This window comes from Astatotilapia calliptera, chromosome 16 (assembly GCF_900246225.1).
Source record: "Astatotilapia calliptera chromosome 16, fAstCal1.2, whole genome shotgun sequence".
NCBI lineage: Eukaryota > Metazoa > Chordata > Actinopteri > Cichliformes > Cichlidae > Astatotilapia > Astatotilapia calliptera.
In genome coordinates this window covers 30,389,839-30,417,552 of record NC_039317.1, presented here as the reverse complement: position 1 = coordinate 30,417,552, position 27,714 = coordinate 30,389,839, and the positions used below count along the sequence as shown (strand labels likewise).

Genomic DNA, 27,714 nt, shown 5'->3' with positions numbered 1-27,714 from the left:
TGCTGGCAAGTTATATCAGTATTTAATTTTGAAAATAAAAAAAAACAAACATGTAACATATAAACCTTTCATAAATACTGTATGATATTTAATCCATTTTCATTTAATAAACAAGAATATGTTGATAAATTAAGTTTAACATGTGAAAGATACAGATATGTTTAATACTTCAATATGCACATGTTAGACGTCCTATCTGATTCATTATTGATAATGAAAAAAATAAATGAGGCAGGCAAGATTTCTTGGTTTGGCACTAACTGTGTCAAAAGAATTTACAGTGTAACCAAAGGCCTTTTGTGCACAACATGAACCCGGGAGGATAATCAAGCAGTCAGTAATTATTGATTTAAAAATGATTTAGTCAGGCTGAAAGATCTGAAAGCATCGTAGTCCAAGTAAAGCAGTTCAGATGCAAATTGTAGACAAAGCACAGCGCAGGAGTAGCTGTATCAAGCTCACCGTACAGTACAGTTAAAGGACCTGTGTTGGTGTGGATAAGAAGTCATAATTTCCTTCAGATGCATGACAGCCCGGATGGACAATCCTTTTTCCCCCTCACTCGTTTTCCTCTATGTATCTATGGGAAGTGGCCAGTTTTCCTGGATGGCGAGCTCCAAGCATGTGGCAGATTTTAAGGGTGATGGTGGGATGGACAGAGTCTGAGAGCACTGTTTGTGTCAGGCGAAGGGGCTGTCTGACTTGAGTATGGAGGCATCTGAGTCGTGGCAGCCTTTGCCGTTCATGTGTTCCGAGTGACCGTCGATGCTGTAGCAGCCCTGTACCTCAGTGATGGAGGAAGCTGTGTAGGAAGCTGAGCGCAGGGCATCCGAGTGGTTTCCTATGCTGCTGCCAAACTGGATATGATACTGGTTCCAGTGCCGCCTCAGAACAGCTTGGACCTGACCAGAGGGATCATATATCAGATATTAGCTGACAGGAAAGCTTTCAAAGGTGATATAAAGCCTGAGAGTTCAAGTGATAAGCCCAAAGTAATTTTGCATAAGATGGCAGAACAAAATACAAAAATAAATATTTAGATGTTTTTGGGGTTTTTTGCTTTGGTTTTTGGTTTATTTTTTGGCACCAGCTTCTCCATGCACATCTGTGAAAAGTCTAGGGTGACTTTCTGACAATTACACTTTTGTAAAATCTTAGCACAACATTGGTAAACAACAGTTAACAGAATTCTTTTACCCTTCAAGGGCCGGTATCCTGAAACATTTACAGCAGTGTCCCTGCTGCAACACACCTGAATAAAATTTGTAGGTCATTAGCAAGACTTGACTGTTTGCCAAGGTGGCAACCCCCAACCCTACTCAAGTATATTTTAATAAAAGTGTAAGTTTAAAAAAATAATAATTCTAAAACTACTTTTATTGCACAGTGTTCATTCACTCTTAAGCTGCTGTAACACAAATCAGATGGCTGAATTGCCACATCAGCCTATAGTCAAGTTCTATAGAGGTAAGGAACTACTAAATTTTATTCAGGTGTGTTGCAGCACGGACACGTGTAAAGATGTCAGGACACCGGACCTCGAGGACTGGCATTCGACAGCTGTGCTTTAGACAGAGCCAAAGTTAAGGTGAAGTTTTTGTCTTAATGTTTATATAGGCTAAAAGCTTTCTAGCTCCAATTGTGTAAGCATGAAACAACTGATTATCACATAGTCAGTGAAATAGTTTACTCAAAGACAATTAATTGATAAAGCGGTATAAGAAATTCATTGATGAATTTCTTAAATATGAAGATGATGATTGTATATTATCCGAAACTTGAAAAGTTGAAGCAGTGGTAGAAATAAAAATTGGTAAGCATTTTCACATTTTCTGATACTCGGGAAAGAAAATAGGAAAATATTCCCCTGCGAAGGACTGCATTTCTTCTTTTATCTGTGCTGATATGAAACCTTTAAAATGACTCATAGACATGATAACACCACTAAACAATGGACGTTGGATAGACGTTCAGATAATGTCTATATTGGGTCCATTGGTCCATGACCGATTCTGGACATCTATTCTGGATGTCCAAACAAGGTCCACAGTTTTGGCATCTAACCATGACCCAGCCTGGACGTTAATATGATGTTCAACATTTGAACTTTAGACTGGGTAATATTTTTGGAGGTCATGTGGATGTCTATGATAGGTGCAGGAAATTTATATGATTAATAAATTTATTATTTTTTTTATTTACAAATATCAAAATTGTTGTTATCAACATGATACATATAAATATATGGATTACTTGATTACATGATTTATTGTCTCTCTTTTTTTTTGTTTTGCTTGTTATTTTTAAAGTTCCAGTTTTGCTTTAACTGTTTTATTTATTTTAATTAATTAATTATTTTAATTAACTTATTTGTTTGTACTATAAATATTCCATACATGGAAGTCATACGGACATCAACACAAGTATAATGGATGTAGACAAAAGACGTCGCTTGTTGTTACAAAACAACCCCTTCAGCGGACCAAAATTATACGTCCAAAAATGACTTCTAAAAGACGTCACTTTTCGCAGTGGGATATGCCTCTTATCACCTTAATCTATGAGAGAAAGCACATCTGTTTATTTCCCACATTTTAAATGTGATCTTAAAATGACTTCATCCTTTGGGATGTGATAGTCTCAGGAGCATTGTTGGTAAGCAACCAAGAAACAGCAGAGACATGGCTAGCCTAGCTTAAAGCTAGAAGTACCAAGTAACACAAGGGCTTTAGATGCTTTAGTTTTTGCTGGACGAACAACGGCAGGGCGTCATGGAAATTTTTTGCACAACTGTAATAAATTCGAGGGCAATTTGAGAGTCTACCTAACTCTAAAATAGTGTGCTGTTATGCTAACCACAGCATAATATTGATGTCTTCATTTTTTGGATGGTAATTCACTACTTGAAACTATTTGAACAACGTTTCTAGTAGACAATGGCAGATGCAGTAAGCATGTACTGAGGTTGGGGTTTGGCCAAGGCCTTAGGGACTTGGGCGAGGCAGATCTCAGTGCACTAATGAGAGGTGAAAGAATTGAAAAAGAGGGAGGAAGAGAGGGTACGAAAAGGAGAACAAACGGCTTGTGGGTTAGTAGGGCACATATATACACAGAGAACCAGGGGAGGGGTGCTTCTGTTTTCTAGTTCTTCATTAGATTCTTGTGACACAGAGACACTTTATTAGGGACATCAATTCAACTGTTATTTTGTAAAAATGCCTTATTAGTCAAACATATGGCAGCAACAGCATGTAGGCATTCAGACTGACAATCTGCTGAAGGGTCATGGTTGTTGGTGCCAGACGGGCTGCAACCTACACAACCATCTCTAGAGTTTACAGAGAATGGTCCAAAAAGAGAAAATATTGACTGAGCAGGTGTTCTCTTGGAGAAAAGGCCTTGTTGACTTCAGATGTCAGAGGACAATGACCAGACTGCTTTCAGCTGATGGCAACAGTCACTCAAATAGCCATTCATTACAGCTAAGGGATGCAGTACAGTATCTCTAAACGCAAATACTCCAAAACTTGAGGCAGATGGAGTGCAGCAGCACACGACCAGTTTTGGTAGCTAAGAACAGGAAACTGACTATGTTTCACACAGGCTCACAAAAATCAGACAATGGAAGATTGAAAAAGATTGAATAGCATCAATTTCTGCTGCAGCATTCGGATGGTAAGGTCAGAAATTGGTGTAAACAACATGAAAGCATGCAAACAATTCAGGCTGGTGGTGGTGGTCTGAGATATGGAGTGAGATATGCTTTCTTGTCACATTTTGGGCCCCTTGGTGCTAATTTTACAGCCAGACTGTTGTTGCTGATTATCCCCATCCCTCTATTGCCACAGTGTACCGCCTCCTAATGCCTGCTTCTAGCAAAGTAAACATGAGTTCACTGTACTGAAATGGCCTCCACATTGACCAAATCTATGTCTAACAGAGCACCTCTCGGATGTGGCAGGACATGTCACATCATGGATGTGCAGCAACAAGTCTGCAGCAGCTGTGTGATGGTTCCAGCACACTGGTGTATCTATTTCATGAATAGTTGAGGCACTCCTGAAAGCAAAACCTGGAACATGCATGATCCATTTCTTCACATAGCATTGTTTATCTTTCACTGTAAATTCTCTCTGAAGCTCTCTTTGAGAAAAACGTGTTTTGATTAAAGTGTCGTTCTATTGTGCCTTACTGAGTCAGTGTTTCTGAGTACAGAAATAACAATGCCACTTTTTCTTTGAGCGTATAATGAGCACAGGGTTAGGACACACTATGACAGTAAAATCACAAGATAAATATCAAAGGAAAGTTACTTAGTGGATCTTGTAAACCATTCACTTCAAGTCAAGTTCTCTGCAGACCAATTGCCTGCAAAATTGACAGTAATCAGCATGTAGCTCATGGCTGCTTGCTAGCAGCATAATTTTCAGTCTGTGGAGAGCAATGCTGGAGAAGTAGTCCGACTTTTGTCTTTACCTAACAGCTGTAAGCACAAGCTGATTTTATTTTAAAATGTTTATTGAAAAATTGCTTCTCTGCTGTAATTGACCTTCCTTTAATCTACTGTAAGCTCCATTTTTTAGGTATAACCACAGGGAAAGCAAGTAGAAACAATGCATTTGCAAGGATCCAGAATCATAGGTGTTGATTTATTTTTACCATTTATTACTAAATGCCCAAAGATGATGTCAGCTACTTTAGTAATTCGCTGACCTGGACTGAAGTTTCTTGGGTTGTAGAAAATGAAAGGTAACATTCCTAAACTTTTGCATCACCAGCATTTTCTTTTTTTTTGGTCTGACAAAAAAGTAAGACCTTTGAACAAAGGTGTACTTTGGACAGCCCATTCCAAGAGTTTTTAATTTAACATGCTAGATTATTCTCTAGGGTATCTTTGCTGTAATTTCATTCAGTGTAATCAAGCTGGTAGCCTGAAATGTTATGACTACATATTAGTTTCCCCAACATTGGAAGAGTAGCACCAGGGCAATGACCCTGTCAACGCATGACCCTTCTCAACCATGAGGTCAGCACAAGTGTGGGATAGGGTGTGTACACGTGTTGAAATATCTAAAAAAAAAAAAAAAAGAATAATAAAAGGGCATAACCCTGTCTTACTTCTCCATTGAAAAAGCAGAAGATGGTGGCCACAAGCAGACCCTGGAATGAAAAAAAAAAAAAACACATTAAAAGAGAGATGACATACAGCTTACTAATTGGTCTCAGGAAAGTCATTTGTAGACAACATCTTAGGGTCTAAAGTGCTGTGAAGCAGGGAAACTTAAGAGGTCAAAGTGAATACATTTTGAAAGCTGATTCAGGCTGTTACTCAAGACATTTTCCCTGCACTGCGCACACTGGGACAGCTCAAGATGATCAGATAACGCTTCATCAACATCCAACGGATTTCAGTCTCTTTCAACTCAAATAATTTGTGCCTTACTTCCTGCTGTTCTTGCCTGGGCTAGACAAACAAAGTCTTTTCTCTGGCTAATGAGAATGTTTGACTCTTGTTAAAAGCTAGAAAACAATGAGGTTAATGTCCATTTAACAAATGATTTTATTAAAATACATGTCTCAAGCACCGAAGGAGACAAAGCAATCAATTTTCATAATAAAATAAATATGCATGATAGAATGACAACAGAACTACACAAACAGAACAGTTAAAGACTGCTGTAGATGCCACAGGCAGTCGGCTTTCTATGCTTTATATGAATGTGTAGAAATGACAAGAATCCCCTCAAACCTTCACACTGATTAATAACCGCTGTCTCACCTGGTAATGCATGAGTATGTGCATGATGTAGTCATATATTTCCGAAGAGACCCGTCCCTCTGGCTTGTAGGGAAGCAGGACGTACTGAATTCCAAGCAGAGGGACCAGGATGAGCGTGGCTCTCACGGCTTTCATGTACAGACTTGATTCTGCTTGATGGGTCACCTTCAGTTTGGTGATGAGAACTCGCACGATGTTGAGTAGAAAGAACAAATTAACCTAAAGGGGGAAGTCATATATAAATCAGCATTACAGTCTAGTATTTTGATAGGATGTGAAAACAAGCAATGCCTCAAGTATAAGAGCATAAAGAGCAGTATGGCAATTTCTTATAAGAGGTGAAAATCTTTATTGGTGACATGCTTGTTAGACACTGTTTACTTGCTGTAGGTTATACTTTTTTGTCCTCCTCTTGAGGAGTTTCCTCAGATTTTTTTAAGGGCACAATGCACATCATGCCGATTCCTCTGAAAATAGTCTGGTACAAGGACTGGACTGAAAATGTTGAAAGACGTTCAGCCCGGAGAACTATTGCTTAAGACCACTTCTAAAATATTACAAGTACTTCTAGTTCATTGGAAGCAAATGATAAAGAAATCAAAACTTTTGCACAGTACTGTATTTGAATTATTAAGAGACTACAAATCTTCTTTTAGGCATCATTTCTTTAAACACGTCAATCCTAACAAGACAAGTGTTAACAAAAAAATCAAAGAGGAATGTTTGCTTTTTCTAATAAGCCGAGAAAGTCTTCAGTTCCGTTACTGCAGTATTATAAGACACCGAGTCTACTTCTGATACACGGTAAAGTTAGGAAACCTACACATAACATTTTAAAGGGTGTTGGAGGCTGAACATTTAGTACAGACTGTCCTAAGGGACCAGCGTTCTCTGAAGCATGCTCCAATGTGCTGATTAGGTGAATTCCTAGAAAACAACATAAGCTTGGGGACCAGTGGGTGGATTCTCAAAGGGGAAGATGCATTGATTTCACAAGACAAACACACTTATGCATGTTCTGAGACTGTCCTGCTCACAGGACCCCCCACAGAGTCCACTCAGAGGAGGACAAAAGCAGCTTATTGTACTCTTTGCGCAACAAACAGTGTGGCAAGAGAAACATGAAACAAATCAGCTGGTTTATTCTAGTAAATAGATATATAGTGAATTACTTGTTGAAACTGATTGGAGTTAGGAAAGAAAAGAAGTAGTATTCTTACCAAAAGAGCAGCACAGATGGGGCCGTGGATGATGTAGAGCAGTGATGTTTTTGAGCTAATCCAGCAGCTGCAGAGGAGAGCAGTACAAAAAAGGTTTACACAACAGTAACGTTGCATCACATAACAGCAAATCTATCACAGCAATCTGTGGGTTTCCTTAAAAAAATATTATACAGGAGAACTTCTTGCACAAGCATTGGCGTTAACTCACTTGTCGTTGTAGTAGTAGCTCCGAGCAACGGCATGTATGGTGGCTGGGATAAGAGGAAAGCCTGCAAAACAAAGTGAGCAAGTTAGGTAAAGAAAGACCCTTCAGTTAGAAAAATGTAGTGATTAGCTGACTGATATCCTCTTCTTACCCCATCCTAGGAGATAGTACCACATCAGATGCTGCTTCTCAGCAAACACTGCCACCACGATGAGAGTGTGCAAATATATCCCCTCACACAGCATCCAGAAGTAATTACAGCCAAACAGGTACAGGTGAATAAACTGGGACACTTTACAGCTTGTCTGAGGAAGGAAAAGACATAATAAATGTGGATTTATAGCAATTGATTTATGTTTAATATTAAACTAGAATGACCGGTGTAATGGTGCACATTAAACTAATAGAGACATTTGTGAGGCTACAGTCAAGTGAATCAATACAAATAATAAGAAACTGACTGGATTCCTCTGCACGAGCTCCTGGTTGTTGGCCACTGCAGTCAGCAAAATGATGGTGATCACAGAGTTCAGAACAAAAGAGAAGAAGAGGTTCTTATGAAGGGTGATCCTTTGACAGCTCAAACTCCTGGAAAAACAGAAAACTGAAGTTATGCCACAACGCTTTTATGTTATGCACAGACTGAGAAGCATCCGTCTATGGAAGTCGCGCATATAACAGAAGTTGACTCACTTGAAATGGAAAAAAATTGCTAGGGAGATGAGGAGGGAAGTCAGAGACAGCCCATGTCCTATGAGGGCAAGGTAGAAAAGGTTCATTGCAGTCTGAAAAGAAACAACAGATGGAAATTAGGTTATCAGGCTGTAATCTCATTATCTTTCTCCAAATGGCTACTTGACTAAGCATCAACATACATCTCAGCATTTGCACTGAAAGGCTCTTGAAAATGTTCCATTTGTCTTTTAATATTTATAATTTCAAGCTGATGGGTTTTTTTTATGAACCAGTTACAGGAAATTATAGTACAGTGCAATTATAATATAGTTTCTCCTTGTGTCCAAAAAAAAAAAAAAAGGGGGGGGGGGGGGGGGGAAATTGGGCCAAAGCAGAACAAATTCCAGCCTGTATTTGGTCACCAAGCAGACATGCTGTGGTGTTCAGAGCGTGCAGAGCCCCTCACAACCACATCACATGGCCATCAAAGCCATACTTTTCCTATTGTTGATGATCTAACATTTAAACTCAGTCCTACCTACTGCCATTTTCAACCTACCATTCTGCCTTCTACAGTGTGCTCATTGCAGCGGGTGTAGTTGGTCCATGTCCTGTTGCTCTCCGGATGCAGAAACCATTGACCACTGTCAGTGCAAATCTTTGTGACCATCTCTGCAGAACAAAAAGTGGTAAATAATTTAAATGTATTATTCTGATTTTTCCAGTAGAAGGTAGAGGCAGGTGAAAAAGAAAAACACCATTATGGATGGAGCTAATGAAAACGTCAATTAGAAGAATGAAATCTAATTATAAGCCTGCACATCCTGTTGACGGTTGCGGTTGACTGAATGTGGTTAAGAAGTCCCCGGACGCTTAAATCAAATTTACTGTAATAAACAGTGATGTATTTACACCACTCCATACACGCATAAGTTAATAATCACACACACAAAAACCCTGCCTCATTAACAGAAGGAGCTGAAGTCAGTATTTAATACACATTTAATACACTAAAAATTACAAATCCTGTGTTAATACTGAGAACAGAGCTTTTCTGCTTCATGGCCATTTGCTGTAATTGGTATTTACATTCAGTGTGTGAGCATAGTGTGAGGTATAGTCTTTGCTTTTTTCACTTAGAAAGATTCAAGCTAAAAGGTGAAGCAAATTTATACATGAAGAACAGTCATTAATCATGAAGAGCTCCCCTCAGCCTGCGAAATCTGTTACATAATACCTTTTGTGGTTCTGGAGAGCTTTAACCTTGGTGATATAATAAGTGTTATCTTGGTTTGGGCTTTTGTTTTTTTACTAAAGGCCTTCAAAGTTATGAATGAGGACCTGAAAGCCACAACAAGGAATAATCATCAGAGTAAGTTGTCATCTGTAAATCTGCAGGTGGATGAAGAAAATTGGCTGCTAGAAGCTGCAGATCTCACCTGATGGATCAAAATCCTGGAAGTAGTCCGGGCAGTGCTGCTCGGATGTAACTCCTGCTTTGGTGTCATCCCAGCAAAGCCAGCCATCCCATGTGCGATTGCACACAGGTTCTAAAAACACAGACATCATTTTAAGAGCTTTTTTGCTCTTCACATTTGGAACATTCCAAACTAAGAATTAAGGAATAGATTTATAGAATTTTGAAAGTAGGGTTCTCTTAACCAATTTCAATCAAGACAGCTTTACCTTGTCTGCTGTGGGTATTTTCTTTCATTAACTTTTGATAGCACTCAAACTGGGCTGTGACTATCTTGTTCCTGGTGACCGTAATGTCATTGTAGACACTGGTTGAAGCCTGCTGCTGGGTTTCATTGATCGCCAGACTTGCCTTCACCATAAACTACAAGACAGGTGAGAAAAAATAGAAATCCACTCATTTTTTTAAGCTTTACAAAGTAGAATGAGAGATATGTTATGGTACAGTGCAACAGAAACCAAGTAAAAGAAACAAGTGTATAAATTCTCGCTCAGTGAGAGGGTACAAAAAGTACTGTTGGTTATGTTTAAAATGAGTAAAGATGTCTCTGAGCCATCTTTGGTTATGTACTTGCGAACCCTCTGGTGATGCATTAGTCTAAAACAGTCAACACATACTACCAAATGCAGGAAAAGGGAGTCATACTTAGTGATTCATTAAAGTCAGTTGCGCTGCATGGAAACTATGACATCTATGCCTTAGTATTGGTGCACAGATGTGTCCAAACACCAACCTGAAGCTGCATTTTTTGTCCTTTAAAGGATAACATCAAACATAAACAGCCTAGCAGTACATAACTCTCTGAGGTAGAATTAAAGGTGGTTGCTGTATTTATGAAATTTAGATCAGTAAGAACTAAACTGTGTCTTGTGTGCATTTTGGCTGACCTACCGCTGCTGGATTACACAGCAGTATAAGCGCTACCATCCAAATCTGTCCAAAGCCATCCAACTTCCTGTCAGCCATTTCAGAGCTGGACGATGATTTACAAACTGCAGACCTGCAATGGAAAGCAAAGAATTAAACATTAACATTAGATAATCATTAAAATGTAATAAAATGTCCTCATAAAAAAGGCCCTTCTTATATATAAGATGACACTGGAATGACACTGAATAGTCTAAGTGGATAAGAGTGAGTTGACCTTTGCTAAATGTTCATTAAGTTTCTGTTTTTCCAGTTCAGGACATCAGCTGAGTTAGAAAATTTACTGAATCATTAAATACAACAAATTTATTCTGTGACCAAAAGAAACTTTGTAACAAGAACTTGGCCGAATCAGTTTGTTTTAATACCGAGGATTAACTACAGCAAAGCACTGTACAGTATGTTCTCCCAATAAACAGCAATATAACGTGCCCTCACTCTCCATGTTAGGTCAGCTTGGAATTACAGGCTCCTGTGATGTAGCTTTTTGGCATAGTATTCAAGGGAACGCACAGCTGAAAAAATAAGCAGCTGTAATCAACCCAACAAAGCCGTATCAATCAAAGGAAGTGGTAAAAGTCTTGTAAGCACAGTACAGGCTTAAAATCTCCTGTTCCTACTTCCGCGTGTGTTTTGTAAGCCAAACTTCTTTTGGTTTGCAGTACATCATAAATTCTGACAGCACTTATAAATCTGTTAGTGGGTGCAAGTTGCACCTCATCAAAGCAGAATCCCATAAGGTTGTTTGCAGCAAAGCTGCTGGCCACTGGGATTTCATGACAAGGCTGTGGAATAGCAGATGAGAGAAAATTCAAATAGAAGCATATCCCTCAGGTTCTACAGATTTGCTTTGCAAAACAGTGGGTTTACTAATGCTCGGGTAGCTTTAGATAGTTTAAGCGGCTTATGTTTGACTTGGAGTTAAACGTCTAAAACCTGTGATGCAAATGTACAAATATATCACAGCATGAGGAAGAAATGCTGTACTGGCACCAAGATAACCTGAGATAAGTTGTTACCATTGCTAACAATTCAAATCAATAGGTTCTTGTGGCAGTGAGGCTTTCGGTGGGTAACAAGCTTGAGAATGGGAGACAGAGAGAGAACCTGATCCCCAGGATAATGATATGGCATGCAGGAATAGGTTAGTGAAATTTAATAACATCCTTCATACCCTAAAGGAACTAGGTCACCTGTAGGTCACTTTTATTTGCAACATCTGAAGTCTGATTAAGTTTGCTGAAATGTTATGAAGCTGCAGACCAACCGGTGCTCTTCTCTTTAACCAGCAAACAAATCCACAATATCCCAAGCAGTAAAGCTCAGCTCCAGATAACTGGGACGATGTTGCTATTTGCATCTAGTGATGTAGTTAGAAGACCATCTCAACCATCACTGCATATATTACAGATGAATGTTTTTAACTTTCTGTGATCAATCGCATGCAAAACAGTCAGGCCTATGTTTAAACTTTTATTGTAGCACATGACATAATCATACCCCGCCTACCCCATTCTCCCTCCAAAGTTGCTTGTCTGCACTTTACATTCTCAAAAGTATCAGAAACAGGTGTGCAGGGTCGCTTTATGTGAACCAGAGCAGTGTTTCCCACAGACTCACATTCCGTTTGTGGGACACACCTATAATGAGTTGTAGACTAATTCCATTTATACGTTTCTCTTTTGGAAACATTTTAATTACCAATTATACACTCAGCAATATAATCAGCTGCCTTTCCTGTGAGCATCGCATCTGGATGAAGAGCTGAAATATTCACTGCTTAGTTACTTGAACCTTACAGTCACAGAAAGAAGAAGAAGAAGAAAAGTGGGGGGAGCAGCACAGACATCAGTCAGTACATTAGAGAGAGATTTGACCCATTTCATTCTCACAGCTCTATCTGCAGCTCAGTCACAGAAGATGCTGATGCAGCGTCTCCTCAAGTCTGCTCACATTTAAAAGGAGGCAGAAGAGGGGTTTACTGAAAGTGTTTAACTCTTTGCAACCAATTTCACTCGAGTGACAGTCCAACCTCCAGCAACCTCTCACCAACCAGTTGTGGAATAGTCACTAGTGGGCAGCAGTTTCCAGGGTCTTTGACGGGTCTTTAGACCTGTGTGAATAAGGCTTTAGCAATTGATTCCACGGCGACTGCCAGCAACAACTTTTGGTCAAGTAATATTTATTTTTCTCTTGTAACTGGTAATTATGGTACCAGGTGGTTGCTAATCAGTCTCTGGGCCTGTGTTACTGAGTCTTTAGAAGAATGCCAAACTAGTTTCAATTCAGTTTTCTTTACATAGCATGAAATCACAACAACAGTGGCTTCAAGGCACTTTGCATTGTAAGGTAAAGACCCTACAATAATACAGAGAAAACCCCAACAATCAGACAACTCCATATGAGTAAGTGCTTTGGCGACAGTGGGAAGGAAAAACTCCATTTTAACAGGAGGAAACCTCTAGCAGAACCAGGCTCAGGGAGGTGACTGAAGCAGAAATACTTAACGCATCATGGGAATTCCCCAGCAGCCTACACCTATTGCAGCGTAACTAAGGGAGGACTCGTGGTCACCTGATCCAGCCTTAACCATATGCTTTACCAAAAAGAAAGTTTTAAGCCTAATCTTAAAAGTAGAGATAGTGTCGGTCTCCTGAATCCAAACTAGAAACTGGTTCCACAGAAGTAGGGCCTGAAAACCGAAGGCTCTGCCTCCCATTCTACTTTTAAATACTCTAGGAACAACAACAAGTAAGCCTGCAGAGCGAGAGCAAAGAGCTGTAATGGGGTGATATGGTTCTAGAAGATCATTAAGATCCATACGATACAATGGCTTATCAATACAATAAAAAAGATACAAATTCTCAGCTGTGATGATGTGTGAATAGAATAGTCCCCCTGGGATCCCCCTGCTTTCATATTGATATTTCACTGGCCAGTACACTACACCCATCAATCAGTATTCCAGAGAGAAAACTGACCCTGTTTATTCTCATAGTGGTTTTCACATTTGCCTAACAAGCAAAAGAGCCTTACTTCAATGCTGGAGGTAGACACAAATCCCTTTGGGGTTGGCTCAGAAAGGGCATCCCAGTGCAAAAACACTGCCAAATCAAACATGCAGGCAAGCCCGCAGTGGCGATACCCTTCTGAATAAGGAGCAGGTGAAAGTAGCTTTTATTCCCACACAGGTCCCCACACTGCTCAGTCACCAAAGGGACTGGCTGGCTCAGTGCTCCTCAAGTCTGCTCAGAGTTAAAACAGCATTAAGCTGAGACAGAGGAGGGACTTACTGAAAGTGGGATTGTAAAACATTATGGTGATGTGCAAATTAGAAACAGCCAGGAAAAGATCAGCTGCTCTGTCACGCTCGCACACAGTCAAACACACAGAAATGCACAAACACACACAGACACACAGCCCTACTCTGTCAAGAACCCCAGCTGTTTCTTGGCAAGTTTTTTTTTTATATAAATACAGTGATACAGAGGATGCATCATTTCAGACAACCTGTGCGTGTGTGTGTGAGTGTGTGTGTGCACGCATGTGTGCGTGCATGTACGTTATTGTTTTAAACTGATAATATTGTACCATTTAACTAACAGTACATGTGGTGACTTTCCCGCATGTCACGGTGGAAATTTCACATTTAATATTCACTCTCAAGCCATAACACATAACAAATACCTTTTTATCAAAAGTAGTCTTAAACAAGCTATGACAAGACTTCATAGAAATCTCAGTGATGTCAGAAACTATGCTTACTTGTTGAAATGATTCTGAGAGAGAAAATGTTAATTATGTGTGCTCCAACACAACTAATAAATAAGCAATTGTGAGAAATATGCAACAATGCTACTGAACTTCTGCAGTAAACAGAAAACAGAGCATGATCCACCAGCAGTGCCACATACTGTGTGATCAGAACAGCTGTTCTGTGTAAGCCTACGTGCAGCTCTCACTGTGCTCCCATCACAGCCTGCTTTGTGGACATCATTTCACCTTCAGCTGGTTCAATCCTGTGTGGGGGTTTCTGGAGCAACTTTGGACAGCGGAAATTTTTATTATTGCATTTCCAAATAAAATTAATAAATTCATGACTAGGACAAAAACAAGTGCATTATGCTGCTAACACAACTTTGTGTGTGTTACACAGTGTTCTGTGTAAAATATGTAATACATTATGCACACAGCATGCAATTAATTAGAGTGAACGTGATGTCTTTGATATGCTGTTTAGCAACGGTGGTGATTCTTAAAGAAGAGCCAAAAAAAAAGCCAGGAATTGAATGGAATCCATGAAGTGATATTGATAATGGAATTGGAACCACTATTTCTTATTAATTCCCATCCCTAATTCTGTGCTTATACACACACAGTTTTACACAGACACAAAATAAGCTCTTGGTTAATTAAACAACCCGATCCATTTAACTGTGTACTTAACTACAGAGCCTTGCAGCTAAAACTGTTATTATACTACTAGTATAATAATACCAGTAGTGTCCCTGCTGTTAGCTACAGAGAAAAAAAAAAGGATCCCTCTGATTATCTGCCACGTCTGTCACATAATCCTCTTGATGACTCTCTGTTACATAATCCTTGTGGTTTGTCTGTGTTTACATTCATGTACTTAACTTTTACTATGTCTCTATGTCCTATTAATGCTGCTATTATGGAGGTAATGAGAGCTCAACAGCTGTAGCAGCGGGCTGGCGTTATCGTGACACAGTCCAGGACAGCACTCAGACTTCCCACAAGTCTTTTTAAAGAAAGAATTGTTTTTAGAGTTCTTAAGAAAATGAAAACTTCTCGCTTTTACTTCATCCTAAGACTGAATACTTTTTTTGTTTTCCATATTCGTGTAGATACAAACAAAATGGAAAATTTTGGACATTTGATTTGCAACTATTTCGCAAACTTCATAAACATGTTTCGGCTAATTGCAGCTCAAAACCAGGAGAGCAGCCTCCACAGAGGCACAGCACTTGATTATTGATCTGTTTGGGTCAACTTTATCCAACAGCAGACCAGTGCAAACTGTAGGTGGTCCACTATTATCTGTAGTACCTCAGAGTGTTTCACTGAAGTGGTTAGTCATGTACACTTTACACAAGAGATGACATCACCTACTACATCTGCAAGCAGAAAGTTACCCAGAAAAAACAGCCTATGTATAACATCTGCCGTCTTCTCACCCAGTGCCAGAGCCCAGCCTGCACTTATCAACTCCCACTGTCCCTGCAGAGATGTTATGCTGCACTGTAAACATCCTTTTGTACTCACAGGATGTTTGGCGCCCTGCACACCAAGTTCCATCAAGTTCGGCTCAGTGGCATTCGGAGAACCTTTAGGCTGGTAAAGGCCAGTAACTGCATTACCGTCTCAATCTATAGCATGGATATGGGATTAAACGGAGCGGGAAGCAGGTACTGGGAGCCGATTAAACCTCTGCTTGCAAAAGATGCCGCCAAGATTTATTCCTGTTCTGTCTACGGCAAATTTGATTAAAAAAAAGACACAATTATGAAACAATTCTTCTTCAAACAATATTTGCACTAGTAGCTGACCATATTTTAAACAATAGTAAGTGAATCAGAGAAAAGAATAATCCATCACAAAAATATTATGTAAAGAGATCAGTTTTACTCTCTGCTGAAAGATAAGCAAAGAAGTGCAAAATGAAAAGATAAATGATGATAATGATGCTGTGCTGTTACACTGCAATGTTTGCAAAACACTGTTATCGGCCTTTGAGAGCTTCGCACAAATCTGGTCACTGGGGTATAGAGGTCTTGAGTGTCCTATGCTTGCTCTGTAAACAAGAGATGAGACAAGATAAACAGCAGAGTTGTGCCTTCTGGAACTAATTCCATATCAGTCATGCCATCATTTACCATGTCAGTACACAAAGAGTCAGGGAAGATTTGGTGTGTGGACACACGTTTCAAGCACAGATTCAGTAGTCAATAGCCTATAGTACCAAACGGCCTGGTCGTTTGGTACCATGCCACAAGCTCGGGTGTGAAATGTATGGTTTGCAGGGTTTCTATCATCATTTTTTTTAGCGTTTTTATCATTAACTCGGTTTCCCTGGGTCTTTTCCCGTGTGTTTTTTGAATTTGAAATTCAGTGCACGGCTTTTGTTTAAAAACATGAAGGACTCTCTATTTAAGACCTGAAAACAGGTTGTAGCAAGTACAGAAATAAAAATGATTCTTTTGGTGAGAGCAAACCACTCTCTCTCTAGACACTCATTATCATAGTCTGTATTACAGCAGCACATGTCCTTGGTCTGTGCCTTCATAAGCCAGCGTACACATTTGTTGAGAAAATGAGTACTTCAAGTGCAGTACATCATTCCAAACGAACAACTAGCATACAATTACATACAATAAGAATTACTCATTATGACTGACAATTACTTATAACCCTTCTTTTATCATGTTTGTGCACACTTTGCAGCCACAATCTTCATTTCCTCCGACACAAAATGGATTATTTAAACAGAGCCGTTCTGACAAGGAAGACTTAATGTGTTCAAGGAGTAATGGAAGCATTCCTACCTGCTTGGTTTTACACCGTTTTACTGCATTATCGCAGGCTGATTATTATTTTAGAAGACAGAGGAGGGTCTGTGAAAGAGGAAATGCTAAGAAAGGAAAAATCTGCATGCCTTTAAATGATGCTGACCACGAATATACGGGAAACAAGAGTGACAAACCCAAAAAACACGAGGATGTGAGAACACGGTTCCTCTGAGAGCTTCCCTTCTGATTAACAGGGCCAAATTTAGCTGTTGGATGTTTTCCACAGGATCAGCTGTACGTGTAGCTTTTATCCATGTGAGTGAACATGCCTGAATAGGAGTTCAGCCTTACAGCAACTGATCTTACCAAGCCTGGGACATGAGAGCAGACTTCCCAGTTGCCAGGGGCATCACCAGATGTCTGGAAAAACAACAGCATTCCCACACTAATGTGAAGGAGGAGTCCTCTTTGTTGCATGAAAAGACTGCTGCAAATCTCCTTCCACCCACCCCGACTAAAGCAATGCAATATTCTTTGCATTAACAGGGCAGGAGGGGGGCTGTGTTCTTGTGGTTTAGAAATAGACAGCAACTCAGATACCAAAACATTCATGTCATTTCATTCACACCCTCACAAGCATGCCAGTGTCCTTAAGGCAAGCACGTGGATCTATTTATGACGGCGGTGTTGAAAAGAGTGAATTCTAAAACTCATCTCCACAACTAAGGAAGGACAGGCTTATGGTTGGATGATGCCAGATGTTGTACAGCAATTAGGGAAGTGTGAAGACTCCGAGCCTGCATAGGGAAATGCATGTGCAACTAAACATCTTGGGGAATTATGACTGTTCAAGGAATTTGAAAGTATGTGTCCTTCTGTTATACCACTATCACTTTGGGGGAGACTATGGCATTGTTATGTTTTTGACAGCAACAGCTGAGCCGGGAACTGTAGGAAAGCATTTACGGGAATGTCATATAGCAAATGGTCTGAGGTCAGGGATTAAACCATGAACTTGCTGCTCAGTGCATCTGGGCCCATGTGTTATGCATCCCAACCATTCTGTTATTGCCACATATAGATACACCTAGTACTTCTGCAGTTTTGCAGAGCAGTAGGGCGATCGTGGCTGAAGAGTTGGGAGTTCGCCTTGTAATCGGAAGGTTGCCGGTTCGAGCCCCGGCTTGGACAGTCTTTGTCATTGTGTCCTTGGGCAAGACACTTCACCCGTTGCCTACTGGTGGTGGTCAGAGGGCCCGGTGGCACCAGTGTCCGGCAGCCTTGCCTCTGTCAGTGCGCCCCAGGGTTGCTGTGGCTACAATATAGCTACCATCACCAGTGTGTGAATGGGTGGATGACTGGATATGTAAAGCGCTTTGGGGTCTTTAAGGACTAGTAAAGCGCTTTAATAATACGGGCCATTTGCCATTTTACTCTTGGCTACGTTCAGAGGATTACAGGATTTTTCTGTCAGACTTGGATGTTTGCAGTTTTTCGGATGAGCATAGGTGAATCTTTATGAAGTATTGTTTAGTGTTGGTGTTTCTTTGTCTGCTAGGGGAGGTGAAACTAGTTGAAAATACATTCTTGGCATGTGACATAAACTTTATCATCACCACTAAAGGTTATGTTAGAAATATTAATAGTCACACAAAGAATACACACAAACATCACAAAAACGCACTTAAACGAAAAGAAAAGTAAAAGGTTACGTGTGACATTTTTTGTTCTGAATGTCAAGTATGTGTTGGCTTTAAAAGAGTCCTGCAAGCAGAGTTTTGAGGCATAGTTCTAATTATGCCAAGTATTCAGTGCCTGTGTGCAGCAGCTGAGCTTTTCCCCTTTGTTCCTACCCTGTAATCAGCTCCTGTCACCCCAAATTTATTGTTGTAACTATGCTAATAAACTATCAAACTGTATAAATGACTTAAAAAAAACCTTATGAGTGGGCCAATTACATCAGTAAAATGCTGCTTATGTGCCAGTGATTCAGTATGAATTGAATATTTCAAACACAGGTGAAGGTTTTCTGAAAATTGATTCATTGTATTTTCAAACCTTTTAAATCACAAAGTGACTTAACAACTGAGAAAGCAGGAGTCAACACAGAGGATTCAATTCAATTCACAGCAACTGCCACCTCAAGGACATTTTATCATTAGTTACAGACCTAAAATATTAAACCAAAGCATTCAAGAACCAGGTTAATGTCACAGCACACCACTGTGACCCCTGTGTGACCCTCTCAGGTGTTGCCTGGGTTTAATTGCTGATTGGCTACTCCTGATGAAGTGTGGTGTATGGAGGGCTGAGGCTTTATGCTCACTGGGCTGTAAGTGTTTTAGCCAAGCCTATCAAGTAATTTGAAACAAAAAGGAATGTTTCTTAAAACTCTGATATCAGTCTCCACATCATGTTGTGGGTTTTGAGCCGGGTCGCAACTCATGTAGACAGCACAGCAATACTCTGCAGTACTTTCACACAGTAGCCTTCTTTGAACCCTTTAAGAATACAGCTGAGTACTGTACTACAACTACTACTTAGAACTATTAAATGTTTTCTGTGTGGACAACATAAAATACTAGATTTTTTTTTTTTTTTTTTTTAAAAACACAGATGAGACATGGCCTAACCCGTTAGTGATCTTTGGAGTTACGCTCTAGGGAGGTTACTGATAGGTGATGAAAGAAAAGGGGGAAAAAAAATGGTGACCGTCTTGCTCTGGAGGACCTTTTGCTAGTGTGGTTTGGATCTGCTTGTCCTTTTGAGGTGAGCATCACTGTGTATCATCTTTAGATGACATATGTGGTCTCATTGAGGATGACGTTTGCCCCATCCATAGAATTAGCAGTATTAATACATCAAATGAAATGTTTCTTTCTGAAAAAAATGATGTCCCATCACTTCAACAGAGTTCCAGAAACCTAAAGACTCAAATCCAAGGACTGCCCAATCTATTCTGGCAACACAGTTTTCTTTATTTGCTCAAATAGCAGTATCTTTTAGCCATGTTACATTGTAGCGGTTTTAACCTGTCCCCTGTCTTCACTAAGCTAATCTAACCATCTACATATATTTCTTACAGTTCTACTAATCCTTCTAATCCAGTTCTGCCTACAAAAACAATCACATTTCTTTCCAAAACTCTGAGATTTAAAAAAGAAATGATGAACACGATGCAGCATGCCAACAGACAAGCGTTGAATTGCTGAAGAGATAATACTGGATTTTACTCAAAATGTGAAACTGAATTCGTTTCATTAGCGTGTCCTCATTAATCTTGACAACAACAAAAAATAACAAACACCAAGGCTGTCTTCAGTTACCTTTGCATACTAAAGGTCTTAGCATAGGTAAAGGATCCTGTTCCAGAGGCCACTGGTCTGCGCAAAGGAAAAAATAGTACAAATACCTAGATAAAAATACTCTGGTTAAAAATAAATCAGGCTCCGTCTTGCACTGCATCCATATAGCTGCTCTTGCAGTTGCGATGTAAATGTTTTGAAGTAGCTATACAACCACATGGATAACCTCCTGAGCATGCCCAGTGTGTAACCTGGTGCATACAGCACAGGCTGGTGGGAATGTGTGGTTAATTTCACCCGTTCTCTCCACTGCATAGAGCCACATTTTTAGAGGTCACTCGACTTTCTTTGTAAAGTGCTTTAAATGCACTGACAGCTTGACAGATTTATACAATAGCTTAAACTTCCTCAGCAGAATTGTTCCCGCATTTCTGGGTGACATTTCTACATCCTAACAAGCTGCTGCTTTTCACCAAATTTATTTCCATAACTGTTTGTTTAGGGGATTCTTGGTCATTAAAATGGCAACCAGCAGAGGATTTTCAGGCCAAACACTGCCTTTGAATCAGTGTTTATGTGTTCTCCCAGTTTCTTTCTTTCTTTCTTCATTTCTGTGGATTTTATCAATGAAGCCTCCACTCACTTATTGGCTGTTTTTCTTTGTACTGTTGAAATATTATAAACCCAGAAAAATGTCCTTTGGGATCTCTCTCCAAGCGAGTCAAGCACCATTCTTTAATCCCCCCTGTGTTCGATTTCATTTACATAGATCCAACCATTTCCAAAGCTTCATATCACACTCTTATTCTCCATTAAGAAAATGAATTCTTGAATTCCAGAGGGAGCACATAACACCCCCCCCCCCCACACACACACACACCACACACACACACTGAATGCAGAAAAGCAGTAAGGTTGTTCTGTGATGCATTATTTAATCTCTGGCTGAAAACCTCTTTTAGCATTTAACAACAGTCAACAGTGAGCACAGGCTGCTCAGGGACCTGTATGAGTGGTTCCCTGTGGGTAGTGCCACGACAAAAATAACACTGGAGCTCAAAATTAACAGCCCAAAGGAAGCCAAGGAATATCCTCTGTATGCTTGCTGTGGGCCCTAGACTTGACCTCTGAAAGTGCTATTCACGTCACTACTAAGCGGTTCAAGTTTCTCTGCGTGCGTTGTGTTTGTGTAACGAAAACATTTTAACAGCTTAGCCCACACATGAGAGCTTCAATAAATATATTTGTTTTTGTGGAGAATATCTGAATAACGGTCATTTACAGTTAGTTTTACATGACATTGTCCCTTATTGCTGTCACAAAGGGTGCAAAGTTATTTTAAATTTATAACGGACCGCTTGTTATCAGTAAAAAAAAAAAAAAACTTTTACCTGTAAAAAGATTGAGAAAATTAAGTGTTAATCGGAGAAAATAAGACAAACTATTCAAACCACAAAAAATTAACAAGTAAAAGAATTATTGCATGCTACAAGAGGTTGAAGGCAGACAGTGTTTGTTTGGTAAGGCTGAGGAGTAACTAGCATGCAAACCTCCCCAGTAGATGTCTGCTTAGTCACTAGAGAGGTCAGCAAGATAAGGATCCAGAGCAAGACAAGATCCTGTCTGTAAGCTGGACAGTAAAGCAGCATTAGCAGGAAATCTAGTGCATTATACGGTCTGTGGCTCTGTCTGGCTTCAACGCTACGCAGAGCATCAGTCTCATGCATGTCTGATGGTTACATGGATACTGTGTCACTAGTAGTATTGGGTGTAACTTTTTACAAAATAAAATGTTAAGAGTTCTCAGATTACCTTTTTGTTCTAATGTTAATGACAAAAATATACAGTTAAAATGTTACAGCACTTCCTTTCATTGCCACAAAAAAGAAAGCTCAGACACATTTGCAATATTTGGGGCAGTTTTACGGTTGTCAGTGCACATGCTAAGGCTTTTATAAGGTATTTTCCTGTCCTGGGGTGTTAATAATTGCATGTGAGCTGCTAAGAGGCTCTATAATACATTTTGAATCCTAGCTCCATAACAAGGAGGAGAGTCATGTCAGTACTACACCTCCAAATCTAGCTTTGAGATTGGCTAGTCAGTATATTTAGACCATAGGCTGCAAAGGTCTTGAGCCAACCATTGCTCCAGATCACTTAAAAAAATACAACAGTCTGACTCTTTGGAAACAAAATATTTAAAAATGAGAGGTGGCTCAAGACTTTTGTAGAGAATTGTCTTGCAGACCATTTTAACATCCGTAATCTTGTAATGTAATGAATTTTAAATATTACCCTTAGTTGCTTCTAGTCATCCTTCCTGCTAATCTTTCCTAGTGGCCACTCATGGTATTGCAATGCACAAATAATCCCTTACAGCAAACAGAGCTTTTTCCCAGTGGCTATAGTTCCCTATATGTTTAACCAAAGCAACGTTATGATATTGACCATTACACAGACTACAGACAATAACATATTGTGTTTTTCAATGGGGAAACAAGCAATTTGAGACTTTTATTAACCTTGAAAACCAATTAACTACAATAAAATGGAGAGATTTTTGGCACAGCTTACGGCAGCCTGGGCTTGAAAGTAATAATAGTCGTATTTTCACGCTAGAGTAAGTTAGCTAATTGGAAATCCAACAGAAATGGCTGCTGCAGACATTTGCTCAGAGCTGCAGAAAACGCAGGGTGGAAGAGGAATGTGAAGCAGTGTTAAGTGGTTGGAAACAAGCTCTCTCAAACAAGAAATCTCTGCACTTAATGTACCAGATTATTTATTAATGATCTTCCATCAAAGCCCCAAGAATTTATTATGAGTTTATATGGCGAAAAAAACAAACAAAATTGCTCTATACTCATCTGCTAGTACTCCAGGTTCACCTTTGGAAGACAAACATGCAGCTCTTCCCAGGGACCATTTCCTCTATTGTGTATGCCAGAAGCCCCCTCCCACACACTAAATCAAGAAGCTTGTATCACTCAGTTTGTTTAGCTCACACAAACATGGAAGACCCTTAGAAACCATGCAGCCTTTTCCTTCTATCCTTCGCAGAGCGCTGCAGTTCAAAATGCCAATCACTACACAGCAACAAAGCAGTCCTGAAGCTGCTCCCGACGACATTAGGCTGCGACACGTCCCATCAGGCACCTCAATTTAAACTGGAGATGTGAAATACATTTACCCATCATAATGTATGAGTGGAAAAATTACCTCAAAAGGTTTCATATCCCTGAAACTGAATCCAGAAGCTGAGGGGAGTGCTGCATATGTGCTTTTGTGTAATACGATAGCTTCAGTCTTGAGTGAGCAGGGAAGAAAATATATAATATATAAAAGAGGTGGAGACTCAGTTTGAAACATGATAGGAAATCAATTTAAATACATCTGACAGACAGTGAAAGGTGCTGCAAGAAACCTGTGGTCATGAAGGTTTTTATAGAGGTCTGAGAGGTCTGCAGTGTCCCCAACAGGATGAGGAAGTAAACAGAGGAATCGATCAGGAGCTGTGTCCTGGTGATTTATGAGGGGTGACGCTTTACGAGAAACATCATTACGCTTGTGACTGTGAATCGGATGGCCTTTGCACTCACCAGAGAAGGTCACCTGGAGTTTACAGGATAAATTCTTCACAAAAAGCTCCAGTTTCAACACACGTATTATCACTACAAAAAAGCCACACGAGAGCTTCTTCTAAGGCCTGAAGAAATTTATTTTTCACGGTTCTCCATATGAATCGGCTACACTGCAAATGAGCTGCCACTAGCACAGCTTTCTAAATGCCATGGCTGTAGGAGAACCTCTGCAAAGGTTTGGGGAGCTTTGCTGCCAAGATCTTTGTCTCACCCACATTTAATAGTTGCTTTCTAGACGTGGGCAGTAAACACTCAGCATGGGTTAAATGTGATGAGCTGCACGACACTCCCATTGCACAATCGGCTCATGAATTTGGTGTAGGCCTGAGCCGCTGGAAGATGTCAGAGCGAAATGGCCTCAAAGACTCATCAGACAGCCCTGCCAACTGGCAGCTTCGATACGTTCACTGTCCAAAGTGTCTTGACGGCCGACATGCATGGGTAGGAAAGCAGATCCACTGTTTTACTAGGCTTACTTTCTGGCATTTCTCAACGTTATTTTACCTTTCCCATACTTAAGAATAAACATGTTCATATAATGTAAACTTGAACATTTAACATTTAACTAGGTGTGACATTCAGGGTGGAGCACTGCAGTAATGGGCTGTTTTTGTTTTTGAGGTGTGCGTGACAAATCTGAACATCTGTGAGATCATCACAGAGACAGCAAAGCAGAAATTAACTAGTGCTGCTATATTTCTGCTTAATATTTCTCTGATTTTTCTTGAAAACTGTTAAATAATGTTAATATACTTTCGTTAAAGTGATTTCTGACATGCAACTAGTAAAAGAAGCTCCTTCAAAGTTGCTGGTTTTGTACAAAATAATCCAAAGTTAAAGCACTTTTTAGTCATTTTTAATTAGAAATGTCTGTTTCTGTTGTTTATGTTAGCCCTTTTATGAAATATTAATCAGTGTTCATCTTGAAATGAGATCTAAAAATGTGTTTATTCCAAGAAGAAGAAGTTAACTTTGGGCCAAACATGTGCTTTGAAACGAATTTTTCTGCATCTTAAACTTATCACATTTTAAATGATCTGAAGTGACCAAAGCAACTTACTTAATATTTAACAGAATTCTTTTAGTTTTCCAAACATCCTCTTTCATTGGTCGTGGAGAGTTCAAATACTTAAGGCATGAGTTGAAATTGCACGTTTAAAAGCAGAGCAGCAAATAAAAGCGGCACATAAAATCTTTTGGCTCAACCTTTTGAATGAATTCAACTGCTGATATTTCCCAATCACCATAACAAAAGTGCTAAATTAGGCTAAACAACATTTAATAAACACAAGAAGTCATCTGAGAATACTCCACCTCGACATTGCAAAACCCACGGAGTTCAAACATATCTAGAAACTCATCTGTTAAAAACCCAGTCAGCTTCAGATTGGGAGTTACCTCTGCTCTGTCACCTCCCTTGTAATGACTCGAATGCATCTTTCCTCAGCAGAATATAGTCCGCCAATTGTGGCCATCGTCATCACATCCTCCTCCTACACACCACCATCATCACAACCATCATTCATCATCATCATGATCCCTTTCACTGTCCAGCCCACAAACTTCCAACATGTCCAAATCTGCCCCTTATGTAACCATGCAGATGATTTAGCAACCAGTGGCCGTCGCTTACATCAAAGCCTCGGTGCTGAATGGAGCTGATTCTTTTTCTTATTCCGTTTAATTAATGTAAAAAATCTAAACAAACGCCTGACTGCGTCTCATCCCTTCCTATGAGGTATCAGTCATTAGTAGGTGTATAGATTACATGTAAAATCTAAATTGACCATGCATGCATCTTAAAATGTAACCTCTGAATTCATTTACCAACAGTGTTATCATTTCTGCGCGTGTGAAAAGATCCTAAAACCACCTGAAAACGGGACAGGGGTGAGTGCGAATGTCTCATTAGACGGAACTAATATATAAATTTGATACAAATAATCACGCACAACGCGCTTTGTTGGTCTAACGGTGTCCAAAGCGCACAAACAAAGCCGTTTCTTTATTTTCTTCCTACACCTCGACATTTCTTGCATTCAGCTCCTGACAGAGGGACAATGCGGCTCAAGCGGATGCTCATCGTTCAGAGTGGGCTCAGCCATTCTATAAGTGCATGTTCCCCGGCTCCCTCAGTGCACATACAGTTGAAATGCCCTGGATAAAGCAACAGAATGCCCTGTCAACTCTGCGCTAATTGCATTCGACGTGACTGCGGCTCAAATTGCCTACAAAACATGGAAGAGACACAGCGCGTAGACCGCAATTCACACTTCACTGTAGCAAGTCCTACCACAGAGTAAAATCCACCCGGAGCGCAGAGGCAGGAACCGCAATAAACTCTCAGAGCAGTCCCCCAAAGCGTCTTTTCCTCCTCGGCTTCAGCGCAGAGAACTGGACACGGTGGACCTCCGGCGCTCAATGAGCGCAGCTCAGACGGCTGTCAGGTTGACGTTGGAAGGCAACCCACTACTTCCTGTTACATCACACTGTAGGCTACAGCTGAGGACCTGCGATCTGTGGCGAGCTCGGCACAGTGCAGGATGATGTGCCCCTTTCACTCCTACACGCTAATGCAGGCGTGTATCCACAGTTTGTGTTATCAAAGAGTGTTTTTGCTCACGGGCACTTCACCGGGGAAACTGTTTTGTGCATTTTGAGTGATCTTTTCGTTCCAAGCCTGCAGAAACAATGAAATGGATCATTTTAAACACGGGGACATTTAAAGCATACGTCTAAGCCTCCATTTTTGTTAATTTTCTTCCTTTATGGCTGGGTTAAGACATCGGCTTATATTTTATTTTACTTCTACCCGTGATCTATAATTGTGCATCTAGCCTACCACGCATTCATACATTTCTTATAAATGGATTCTTCGTTATTTGGTGGATGGGTCATTACTGATCACACACAGGTAAAAGCACTTTTTGTAGCTTTTGAATCCCTTTTGCTTCTCTGACCTTCTCTGTTTCAAACCAGCTGCAGTTTCAAACCAAACTGCTGCTATGAAAGTACTGGATGCTTTCTAAAGCCATAAACATATATGCACCGATAAAATGAGTCTACTGCCAGGGGAATGTGTTTTCTTGACAGGCCACATATATACATCGACACTTTCTAGTAAAGTAAGATACAGACAAACATTATTCCACTGTGGGATCTGACATATGATGAGGATTTATTGTATTATAAGCTAGAAATACAGGTAAAAACATAATCTCATTAGCATTTACTTATAGATGTGTTTCTGTAGGAGGTTGCATTTTCTGTAAACTATAAGGAATTGCTCTGTGAGATTATGATTTGAACACGGTGTCAAAGTGGATTTACACACTCAGAATTCAGTTGATATTGAATGATTTCAGCCACAACGAGGATTACCGCCAGCTGGTAAAGCACACAAACAGAGGCGTAACAGACTGAAGGAAATATCTGAACCCTTGATCCTGCACTGATGGGATGTTGTGTCTCTGTTATGCTGTTGGACTCACTTAGCTAGCATGATTTGGATCCACTTTTCATTTTAGAGGAAAAAGACTTACAAAGTTCTTGCACCACTCTTATATTTCTATTGTAGATGAGAGCGATATATTCCAGCAGCTTACCAGCTAACTATTAAACGATGATTGTGTATGGGTTCAAGAGTGTTTCTTCACTCAAAACAGGAGAAAGTTCCATCCTATAAAACTAGAACTATATCAGGTGATACGTCTCAGTGGGTTTGTCAGTATAGAGAATGTCTTTCACATGAGATGCATTGATTTGACATTCTGAAATTATTGTCTTGTGCAGCTTTATGAAAGCATTTTCTACAGACTTGAATAAAAATAGCGTAATAAAGTAATCAATAACAAAACAGAGATCAAGTCTTGAAAATTACCCAGATTCCACTGAAAATATGCAGGCTGTGGATTCTGCACTAGCCTACAACAGAGGTAACCTAGAAGGATGCTTA

At 39.9% G+C, this 27,714-nt stretch overlaps 1 protein-coding gene across 1 annotated transcript; it reads right to left on the bottom strand.

The window, feature by feature from the left end:
* On the bottom strand, positions 1–26,442 carry calcrla (calcitonin receptor-like a). Its single transcript, XM_026144501.1, has 13 exons — positions 26,053–26,442; positions 10,251–10,359; positions 9,569–9,722; positions 9,322–9,432; positions 8,442–8,554; positions 7,901–7,992; positions 7,669–7,795; positions 7,359–7,512; positions 7,211–7,271; positions 7,000–7,066; positions 5,780–5,998; positions 5,119–5,160; positions 1–902 (listed from the first exon to the last, which is right to left on the bottom strand). The coding sequence occupies exons 2-13, from the start codon at positions 10,323–10,325 to the stop codon at positions 681–683; spliced, it is 1,437 nt and encodes a 478-aa protein (XP_026000286.1). The 5' UTR covers positions 10,326–10,359; positions 26,053–26,442; the 3' UTR covers positions 1–680.
* Between the last annotated feature and the right edge of the window lie 1,272 nt (positions 26,443–27,714).

What these genes read in the sequence shown, in the direction of transcription:
- calcrla (XM_026144501.1), bottom strand. Translation starts at nt 10,325, where the DNA reads ATGGCTGACAGGAAGTTGGATGGCTTTGGACAGATTTGGATGGTAGCG. An exon ending in TGCTGTGTAATCCAGCAGCG is followed by an intron (nt 9,723 to 10,250) that starts GTAGGTCAGCCA and finishes CCTGTCTTGTAG; the next exon opens with TTTATGGTGAAGGCAAGTCT. An exon ending in GTACTATCTCCTAGGATGGG is followed by an intron (nt 7,272 to 7,358) that starts GTAAGAAGAGGA and finishes TTTGTTTTGCAG; the next exon opens with GCTTTCCTCTTATCCCAGCC.